The sequence below is a fragment of the Ammodytes marinus genome (assembly GCF_949987685.1).
Source record: "Ammodytes marinus genome assembly, chromosome: 3".
Taxonomy (NCBI): domain Eukaryota; kingdom Metazoa; phylum Chordata; class Actinopteri; order Uranoscopiformes; family Ammodytidae; genus Ammodytes; species Ammodytes marinus.
Window position 1 is genome coordinate 12,369,310 of NC_137232.1, and position 10,971 is coordinate 12,380,280.

Sequence of the window (10,971 nt, forward strand, 5' to 3'; positions counted from 1 at the left end):
GATCTACTTACAGCGGGTAAGGCAAACTGCATTAGGACAGCCAGCAGTGCATTAGCCAGTGGCCCTGGAAAATATAGTGGTTGGTTTAGAATAGTCAATTATTTATTTAATCATTGATCGTGAATGGTAAAGGGACAAAAAGGGTTGTTATCCAAGTGTTGATGTGTGTGTGTGTGTGTGTGTGTGTGTGTGTGTGTGTGTGTGTGTGTGTGTGTGTAATCCTCTAGAGGGTGTTATGCGCAGTAAGCGACGCTGTGTGCTGGAGAAGAAACAGCCCTACAGTGGAGATGAATGGTGCTCTGGACCCGACACAGAGGAAGATGAAGACAAGCCACACACTGCAACCCACCGTGAGTCTGTTTCCCTCCATAGAGGGGTAAACACATTGCCAGCCGCTGTTGTCTGAATGTGGCTTAGTCCTCACTAACAATAGTGTTATGGTGAACACAACCTGTAAAGGCTGCATGAATTACATCTACAAATCCCTCTCTCATTGTCTGTGGAAACAGCAGGTTAAAGCCATGACATATCACCGTCCATCCATGTTTTCAGATCCTGCATAGATACTGAAAGGAAGAGGATGTCTGCTTGGACTGCTATACTATCCCCAGTTATTTGACTTTACATGTGTTTTAGCTCCATCTAGTGTGTAGATGTGGTGGTAATCCAAAAAGTTGTACTGTTATTGATATATTATTACCTCCAGAATACCATTTAATTCAACTGGTGTGCTGCTGGTTTTCCTCAGGAGAGCGTGGGCTGGTCCCGGGTCCTCTCCAGGGGCTTTCTGATCGCCTGTCTGCGGGGCCCATGTCTGAACCTGTGGCTCCTGTAATGGGCTGTGCAGTGGGACCTGTGATAAAGGCAGAGCCACCTCCACCTTCACAGCAAGTGACGTATGTTTTCACAACTAGCCTAGCCAACAGGTGAGAACTATTTGTACTATTGGCCCATTTACAGACTATTTGCACATTCTCATTAGAATAGGAGATATGTATGTAGAGCTTCCCTATCTTTTCAACAAACTTGATATACAGTTTATATTTTTTTTTATTGATTTTTATTATTCATTCATTATTTGATTATACCTGCAGTTATTATTTCATTTGTAATATTCCTCTGTTTGTTTCGACAGTGCTGCCGAGGCGGTTTTGAAAGGACAGGCCGATTCCATCCTTCTGTTTCACCAGCAAAATGTTTCACGCACCAAGTTGGAGCAGGTCAGACATCTACAGCTAATAAAACATTTTTGGAAAATATTGTCATTTGTTTACTATTGGGGAGTGAAGGGGGTTTACCGCAATAGACCACAGGTGCAAATAATGTGGGAAGGTTACTTTGTTTAGCTATTTCGGTCTCAGATACCTCTTTGTTCCTGTTTCTTGTTCTTGTTGTGACTATTGTGAATACATTTACTGAGACAGCCAAGTTCACTTGTGCTGTTTTGCCAAATAAAACATATGGACAATATACTTTATCATTATAAAAACAGCAACAATCTACAACAACAATACTACTACTGATTATGGCTCTGCTAAAAAAATCAATACGGCAATATATCATGATATTTATTTTCTGTGATAGCTGTATTTATTTCCAGCTCCAAAAATCTATATTTAAAGAAAAAACACATTTTAAACAGGTTTTGAACTACAACATTTTTTTTTTCGGGTTTTGAATTTGAATTAAAGGTTTGAATGAACGTTTTCCGAGTCAATTTTTCCGAGTGTATTATCAATACAATGATTATGGGATGTGATGTATTAAGACCACCAAGATTGTACACAGCAACTTGTCAAATCAAATCATGAAGTTCCTGCCAATACCCAGTAATACTACTGATAATACTACTAAAAGTAACAATGGTGAAATTGTAGGCATAGTTATAGCACTTAAATAGCCTAAACTTTATTTTTTCTATTTTTTTTTTCTCAGCAACAGGGCCACTCATCAGGGAAGCTTCCTAGCCTATCTGAGAAGCTAACCTCTGGCAGCTCTCCACCGACAGGCACCCCTAAATCCCAAAGTGGAACTCCGCGGCCGGCCTCTGCTGGAGGCCCGTTGCATCCTGCAGGGACACCGTCATCAGCAGGACACTCTGACAATGAATCCTCTCAGACAAGACCCGACGGAGCCTCCAGCAATAACACCGCAGTCACCCATAGGTCAGAGGGAGGGAGCCTGACCACACCTGCAGCCTCAATGCCAGGACCTGGAGATGGGGAGGTGTCAGGGGGTATGAATCTTTCTGCTGCTGCTGCTTCGCCGTCAGGGAGTCCCTCCATCCTATCCGCACACCTACAGAGTGATATTGGCCAGAGGATTGGCCAGGGAAACATGGATGGTCTTTCCAGAGAGCAGCTGGAGCACAGGAAGCGTTCTTTGCAGACACTGAGAGACATAGAGAGGCTGCTTCTGCGCAGCGGGGCAGGTGGACCCCCTGGAGAGACAGGAGGCTCCAACAACAATGCAAGTAATAACTCCTCAAACTTTAATCATAACAACAGTACCGATAGGAGTGGCATTCTTGAGGATGGTGACAATGGCACTAACAGCTCTGGAAATTGCAATAGCGGTAATATGCTGTCGTCGGCGTTGGCTCAAATGGGAGGGATGAAGAAATATGAAGAACCCCTCCAGTCCATCATTTCTCAAACCCAGTCCCTCGGTGGACCAGCCCTTAGCCCTCAAATGGACTCTCACCATAACCTACAACAACACCCGCATCACCAAATGTCACCTGGGCTGGACATGGGTCCCTTACTTGGACCAGACGGGCTAACACGAGAGCAAATGGCATGGAGGAAACTTCAAGAAGAATATTACCTAGAGAAGAGGCGGCAACAGGAAATACAACCTTCTTCACATCCCCAGCACTTTAGAATGATGGCCGAGATGGGCATGCATGGAGGCCCTATGATGATGAGAGGACCCCCTCCTCCCTACCACAGTAAGCCTGGAGAACAGCAGTGGGGTCCTGGCAATATGATGGGAGGGGGAATGGGTGGCAATGCACGAATGATAGAAATGCACCAAGAGGGGCCCCGTGGCCCACGTTTTCTGGGTCAGATGCAGAGAGGGCCCCCTGGAGGAGGGGTTTTCCCTGGTAATACAGGGGGAGGTTTATCTGTGGATGGTCTAGGACCCCAAAGACCCACCAGGCCAGGAATGATTTGGCTAGATGATATGCCCAACAACATAGGTGGTGGAGGGCCCTTCCATGGCTGCTACCCCGGTGGACCTCCTCAGCACTTGCAAGGTGACGAAGATCGTCTGTTAACACGTGAGGAAGTGTTTCGCATCATGGAGAAGCGGCAGATGCAGGGGCTACCCAGGTTTGAACTTGACAGATTAGCTAAACAGCATCAACTAGGCTCAAGAATTATTATGGATAATCCTGGGGGACCAGACTTTCCCAATTTGGGAATGGGCCGGGGTCCACCTCAGTCTCGAGGGGATCCTATGGACTTTCCTGGCTCGCGGGAGATCATGGGCTCTCCTGGAGGGGGTCCTCAGATGAGAGACTTGGTGGATTCTCCTTTGGGGAACAACCTTACAATGAACATGAACCAACAGATGAATGTTCAGCAACAACAGCATATGATGTTATCTCAGAAGCTCAGAGGAGGTCCTGGCGGAGGGGGGCCGTTAGGTGAGATGTTTAGCCCTGCTGACATTTCACGAATCAGGGCTTTACAGAATGGAAGAGGAGGAAATAAGGGAATGATCCCAGGACCGGATGGCCCCTTCCAGTTTCCCAATCAAGGTCCCTTCTCTGGAGGACAAGTGGAAGAGCCGTATCTACAACAACAAGCTGAGATGTTTGGACCTGACCAGCAAGTGGCTAATCAAATGGGAGGTACATTGCGGCTCAGTCATATGCCGATGACTGGCGGCCATAGGGGAGCAGACCTCGGTCCGAGGCACCCTTCTGACCTGTTAATTAATGTTAACCCCCTAAACTCTCCTTCAGTGCCTCCACCTCATCAGCTTAAGTCTCCATCCCTCAACCAAGAGCCATCTCCTCTTCTACCTTCCCCCTCTGCCCCAGGACTAAAGTCCCCCTCCCAAATCTCCTCTGCGGGGCATCACCCCCCTCTTCCCCCTGCCTCTGGGGCTGGGACTCCTTCTTCATCTGCAATGAAGTCTCCCCAGTTAATTGGGTCTACCAATCTCTTATTGCACTCTCCGTCTGCCTCTCCTGGACATCTCAAGTCCCCTGCCATGGCTGTGGGCTCTCCAGGGTGGGCGTCTCCTAAAACGGCTCTTCCAAGTCCAGGTGGTCCGAACAGTGGTAAAGTAGGGGGAAACGGAGGAAGTAGTTCTACTGAGACAGGTATGCTCATGATCCAAGATGATGTCAGATAATTATTTAAGGTATGCTGTTCCTTGAATATTGTGACATTAATAGACGTTTTAAATTTTTTCAGGCCAATCTCTTCCCCCAAGGAGTTCCAACTCTACCCCTATAAGCCAGCCAGGATCTATGAATCCTACTATGCCATTCACTTCCTCTCCCGATGTCCCTCCCACCCAGAATCCTTTATCGCTCATCATGTCTCAGATGTCCAAGTACGCCATGCCCAGTTCTACTCCCCTCTACCATGATGCAATCAAAACAATTGCCACTTCTGATGATGAGATGATGCCAGACCGACCCCTTCTATCGGGCGTCAGTATTGGAGGTATGAAAACATATTGTGACCCAAAAAAACAGACCTTATGCAATTTAGCAGTATGTAGAAGGGAAGCATCACAAAGGCCCTGGTTCAGTGTGGCATTTGCAGTAGTTGAGGAAGTATTCTTATCATTGACTTAAGCAAATGCACTATAACCACAGTGTAAAAATTATAGTGAAAGTCCTGTGGTAGGATTATACTGCTGGTTGAGTGAAGCTGATATTGAACTATTTTATATAAAGCTGCAACTAAGAATTATTTTCATTATGGATTAATCTGCTGATTATTTTATCAATAAATGATTGTTTGCTTTGCAAAAACAATCTGTGCTTTTCACACTTATCTATTACCACAAGTGACACCTTAAGTACCTTAAATGTGTACTTAAATAAGTTCATTACTTGAGTAAATCTGCTTGGCAACACTTGTAAATACACATGTAAATATCTCCATGTCATCAGAGTATGGTTGTTTGAAAATATGCTGGACCTACAATTCACATTTTATTTTTCATTCACTAATGTGTTAGACAAAGAGTATTCTATTTTTAAATGTTGTGTGATATTTCACTTGCTGTCCTTGTTTTGTCATCAGGTAATATGGTGAACCCCCAGGCCTCCCAGATGCTTGGTCCCCACAGTAATCCACAAAGCCCCATGGGTATGGTAAGCCAAGGTCAACAGCACCGGTCCCATGATGCATCAGGCCCTATGCTTTCCTCTCCTAACCACATGGGCATGCCTACCATGAATTCTGCCATGATGGGAGGAGGTGCACCTGACGGAATGGGGCGCTGCAATGTTTCACCTTTATCTCAGAACCAGATGGCTGCTTTTAATCGCATCCAGCAGCCACCCCACGGGCCCATGCACTCGCCCATCGGAGGAATGTCACAGAATTTCCCTCAGTCTAATGAGGACATTCTACCGCCTCAGCAGTTACACCTGCTAAGCAAAGGTCATCCCCACCAACGGCCCCCTCACCCCTCGGACCCGTTCGGCTCTATGTCCATGGGGGGCGGCGCGGATCTAAGCGAAGTCATGAGAACCGGTCACACAGGGATCCCCGAGTTTGATCTCTCCCGCATCATTCCTTCTGATAAGCCCAGTAGCACTCTCAGTTATTTCCCAAAGAGTGAGCCACACCAAAATCCACATCAGGGACCGCCATCCCAGCAACCGACTACACAGCAGCTCCTCAAACAGCTGTCTTCTTCTGGCCCTGCGCATGGCAGTGGCCCCTCATCTAACCCACACTTAGCAAACCTACAGAATATGATGGCTGAACAGCAGCTGCCCCCTCACCCCTCACACGGTGGACTACGCCAAAGCATGGGCATTCCTCAGGGGGGCTCTCGGGGTATGGTTTCTGGTGGGGGCATGGGTCCCATGTGCCCCCCTGGACATATGATGGGCAGGACAGGCATGATGCCACAACAACAACTGCAACAACAGCAAGCCATGATGGCTAACAGCCTTCTCCACCACCCTTCCAACCCATACCCCGGCATGATGTCCCCCCAGCAGCAGCACCAACACAACCTGATGGCCCAGCAGAACATTATGATGATGCAGGCTAAGCAACGAGGGATGTCACTTCCAGGGGATCCCTTTGGCCCCCAGGGACCTCTAATGTCCCCTCAGGGTCCCATGATGGGCCCGTCCCATCCACAGTCCGGTATGATGGGTCCCCAGTCTCTCAGACAGCGTGGAATGTCTCTGGACAGTCCCCTTGGTTACGGACCCGGAGGTATGGCTAATATGCCATTCTGATCCTGCTCAAATATACTGTAAAAAAGAAAAAGAAAAAAAAAAAAGTGTCGACAAGGTCACCTTCCCATTGTGTCCAAGTTTTTTCATTAATGTTATTCTTGCAGTTGTTCGAAAAGATGATCTGTAAAAACAATAAATCAGTCATAACAACTGATTTAAAAAAGCATTGAATATTTAAAAGCACTGTATCACAGTGCATTAACAATTCTGAAGCCATTTTCTAAAATACTGTAAAATATGTACATTTCCAAGATGTGTGAATTTGTTGTGGGAACAGAGTGGCAGTCAGGAGAGGAGTGCCTCAAATTTCTATTTGTTTCAATATCATTGATTTATTTTCTCCAACTATCAAACTGTTGTGCAAAGGAATTATACTTGCTGTATATAAGATGCAATTCGTGATTGTTTGCAGTTGTTCTGTATAACTGTGTTTTAATAGAAGTCTAAAAATATAATAATACTGATCTCTCTCTAAGGTGTTTTTAGTTTTCTTTGGTTATTGTGTTGTCAATTATTATTGTTTGATAACACTGACAAGGGGACACGGTTTCTGTATAATATATGAAATCTTTAATAAATTCGGAAAGCAGTATGTACAATACAAGCATAAACAGTTTTCTGCAAACAATATAAAAATACAAATCCTGACTGAGTGAATAAAATATCTTTTAAACTCAATCAAAGTAGCAATTGGTACAATATGTTGATACAATTGACATTTCTCCATCATTTTCCATCATGACGAACAAAATAATGTAGAACACAAAGGAAGCAATTTATCACTTTATTTACAGCTGAGATTACATATGAGTTTATCAGACGTGGGTGGTGCTGGTGGTTGTCACTCCTTCAGAAATGGATTGCCCATGGAATTTAGCTCTGATTAGAGGCCCACAAACACGGCCACAGCCCAATTTACACAGTAACTGTAGGAGCTCATTGCGAAACCGTACCCCAACAAAGGCATACAGGAAAGGGTTCAGGCAACAGTGTGCGTAACCCAGGCTCTTCGTCACAGCCAGGACAGGTTGCAGTAGGACAAAAAATGCACAGCTTTCATACAGGATAACCTGCAGGTCGGCCATTGTTGTAATCAGTAGGGTAATGTTGTATGGAAGCCAACAGAAGCAAAAGACTAGAGTGATGAGTAAGGCCAGTCTAATGGCTCCTTGCTTTGCTTGGCTTTTCTGACTTTTGCACAGAGTAACCACCACGGCTGCATAACAGTAGCTCATGACAGCCAGAGGGAGAAAGAAGCACACGTGATCTAAGACTCGAATGGTCAAAACCCAGTTGTTTGAATGGATGCCAAAGTTGTAATAGAAACAGGAGAGCGCGGATGAGTTTGTGGCTTCCTCTGTGACACTTAGAAACACCACATTTGGTAATGACAGAGCCAAGCACACCAGCCATAACGAAATGCACGTGAGGTGCACTGTTTTCGGACGTCGACTTTGCATACTAGGAATCGCATGAACGATGGCCAAATACCGATCGAACCCAATGCAGGCCAGAAGGAAACTGCCGCAGAGGAGGTTGAGATATTTCACGAAACCCACCACTTTGCAGAGAAACACCCCAAACAGCCAGCCGGCGACATTGTTAACTATCTCGAAAGGGAATGTAAATAAGAGCAATAGATCAGCTATGGCCAGGTGCAGTAGGTAGATTTCGGTGATGCGGAGTTGGTGCCGACGTCTGAGGAGGACGGTGATCATGAGGCCGTTCCCTGCCACGCCAAGCAGGAAGATCAGGCTGTACAGCAGGGGTTGGATCACTGCATGGAAGGTGTGATGGACTATCTCCTCGTCATCGCAGAAGAACTCTTGGTCATAAATTTCGTCTGTGTAATTCCCAGAGTATTCCACGTCTCCCAGCTTTAATATAAAAGATACATAGATTAGTTATTTTTCATTGCATAGGCTACAACAAAACTTGAACATTTTTGGTAGCAGCATCTTTAATAAAAATCCTTATATACTGTATATATGTATCTATATATCAAAGTAAGCAGATTAATTGTAATTGTACTTTATAAAAGAATTAGCCTATACTTTGCATGCTGTGTAATATAGTTGTACTTTTGATTTTGACAATATTCTGATAGTTGTTTTTGATGATGAAATGAAATCAGTCATTACATCAGCTTGTGTAGCTTTAAAGTCACCACCTTGATTGTGTTGTTTCCTTTAAACTGTTCAGAAGGAAACATTGAAGAGACAGCCAGACATATCTCACTTCCCCTTTACAGTATGAGGGAAATGCTTTGCGGCAAACAAGACAAAACACCTGTTGGCTGTATACTATAAATACATTTTAATTATCTGTTTTCCTCAATCAACCCATACAACCAGATTTTAACTTTTTAAATCTGAATAATCATTTGGAATGAAAATTAGCTGTTAAAAAATATATATTTATAGGCTACTGTACTTTTTTTAAATGACAGTCTTTAAAACATCAAATTTTATAATGCGATTTATTTAAGTTTATACATTTTACATCACATAATATGTTGTGTTGAGCGAGTCTTTGATTTTTTAATGAGAAAAAATTACGGATACAATTAAATTAGATTTAAATAATAATTTTTACCCTATATATCAGTGTGTTGATAAACTAATTGCAAGCTATTGGAAGTCTGAGATTATGTCACTTTACAGTAACAGGAAGGATTATCACACAGAATGTCTTCCTCCCTCGTGCATGGGCAGTCAACTGGAAAGAAGCTTTATACACCCAATGTAAATGAGCCCAATGTTTTAAACTGCATATGTAATGGTTCACTAATTCACGTTGCTGTGATTTCACCATTTTTTATTAATAGTTTTTGTACCAATTTCAAAATCTTGTAGGTCAATCATATAGTTTGTATTCAGCTCGTTAGCTCAAAATCTCTGCAATTCTTTTTTTAAATAGTTATGATCTTAAACAGTAGATTGTAGTGACTGGAAGGCATCCACTATAAATTAAAATACATTTTACTATGTAGTCAGTCTTAGCCTGTCACTTACTATAACACTCATTCTTTTAAGGTTATACAAATGTACAATCTGATTATACATACAGTCATATGAAAAAGTTTGGGAACCCCTCTCAGCCGGCAACATTGCACTGATTTGTTGAACCATGTACAGATACACAATCTGCAGCCAGATGTTCTTGCAGGTTTTTGGAGGTGATCTTTGGGTTGTGTGCAACCATTCTCACAATCCGCCGCATATGCCGCTCTTGTACTTTTCTTGGTCTGCTAGACCTGGGTTTAACTGCAACTGTGCCTGTGTCCTTCCATTCCCTGACAACGTTCCTTACAGTAGAAATTGACAATTGAAACCTTTGGGAAAGCTTCCTGTAACCTTCCCCTAAACCATGATAATGAATAATCTTTGTTTTTAAGATCTTTTGGGAGCAGTTTTGATGATCCCATTCTGTCTCACTTCAGCAGAGAGTCAAAGAGAAGTGCAACTTGCATTTAGGCACCTAAAATACATTTTCTCATGATTAAACAGACATTTCTATGAGGTTCAAGGCTTAACAACATAATCCAACCAACTTTGTGTTTAAAGTCATCAGTTTTACATGCTGTTACAGGCATTAAAATCAACAAAACCACAAGGGTACCCATATTTTTGCACAGCCAGTTTTTCACATTTTATTTTATTTCATACAACCAAATACTGCTTTTCAAAAAATCTTTGTTTGGAAAACATCCCAGTAGTTAGCTGTTCCTGGTAAATTAAAGACATACCACTTTTATCTTTTTTTTGTGAAAGCAGAGTCAATTATAATGCCGGCTGAGAGGGGTTCCCAAACTTTTTCATATGACTGTATAGGCTACACATACACAATTTGAATATCTAAAATTACATTTGGAACACACATTGACCTGCTATATATCCAAGTATAATAAAGACATTTAGGTGAACATCTTCAAAAATGTACATGTAATTCTTAATAGTCTTACCTCAACATTTCTGAAGGTGATTGTAACAGCCATGGGTAAATATTGGTCACTTGATGTATAGCTATGCGAACACACAGTGAAAAGACCCTGTACTTCCTGTTGGCAGTAGTTCTTCTACATTTGCTTAGCTGATTATTTTGTTGGGGGTGGCAGAAACCTTGTCAAGTCAAAATGTAAAGTCATGCTTTATGCCCATATGCCATCCTCTCACAATGCTAATGTAAGTGGGAGGTTGCTAACAGTAACAGCACTCATCAAAATCCAGATTAGCCACTGGCATAATAATAGATGAGATTTATAAAGTGCTTTTTTTAAGTATCCAAAGTTGCTTCACATACACAAATTACAAACTGCATTAAAAGTGTGATTCTTCCAGAAAGATAACGGAATAATTGATTTGAGATCACAATCTAATAAGTTTTGTTAATTAATGACAAAGACTGGAAAAAAGGCTAAATAAAATATATGATTCCAATTCTGTTTGGGGCTTTCACAGCCTATGTCAGAATAACACTTTAACTATTTCACTAATGAATTTGCCTACTAAATGAACTCT

The 10,971-nt window shown here is 42.8% G+C and overlaps 2 protein-coding genes across 3 annotated transcripts; one reads left to right on the top strand and one right to left on the bottom strand.

Moving 5' to 3' along the window:
* The first annotated feature begins 227 nt into the window (after positions 1–227).
* Positions 228–7,094, top strand: bcl9l (bcl9 like). Of its 2 annotated transcripts, none has more exons than XM_080025022.1 (6): positions 228–350; positions 749–926; positions 1,136–1,220; positions 1,936–4,336; positions 4,431–4,685; positions 5,274–7,094. In XM_080025022.1, exons 1-6 carry the CDS (start codon positions 236–238, stop codon positions 6,449–6,451), a joined length of 4,212 nt encoding a protein of 1,403 aa, XP_079881148.1. In that variant the 5' UTR covers positions 228–235; the 3' UTR covers positions 6,452–7,094. The 2 variants fall into 2 exon arrangements, with proteins under 2 accessions (XP_079881148.1, XP_079881149.1); XM_080025023.1 differs by having other exon boundaries at positions 1,942–4,336.
* A 172-nt stretch (positions 7,095–7,266) lies between these two features.
* cxcr5 (chemokine (C-X-C motif) receptor 5) lies at positions 7,267–10,448 on the bottom strand (the record flags this gene model as incomplete). Its single annotated transcript, XM_080024726.1, has 2 exons — positions 7,267–8,328; positions 10,416–10,448. 2 exons carry the CDS (start codon positions 10,446–10,448, stop codon positions 7,267–7,269), a joined length of 1,095 nt encoding a protein of 364 aa, XP_079880852.1.
* Between the last annotated feature and the right edge of the window lie 523 nt (positions 10,449–10,971).

Excerpts from the sequence above, each read along its gene's own strand:
- bcl9l (XM_080025022.1), top strand. The coding sequence starts at position 236 with ATGCGCAGTAAGCGACGCTGTGTGCTGGAGAAGAAACAGCCCTACAGT. Across the intron at positions 1,221-1,935 it reads CACGCACCAAGTTGGAGCAG|CAACAGGGCCACTCATCAGG; the intron begins GTCAGACATCTA and ends TTTTTTTCTCAG. Across the intron at positions 4,337-4,430 it reads AAGTAGTTCTACTGAGACAG|GCCAATCTCTTCCCCCAAGG; the intron begins GTATGCTCATGA and ends AAATTTTTTCAG.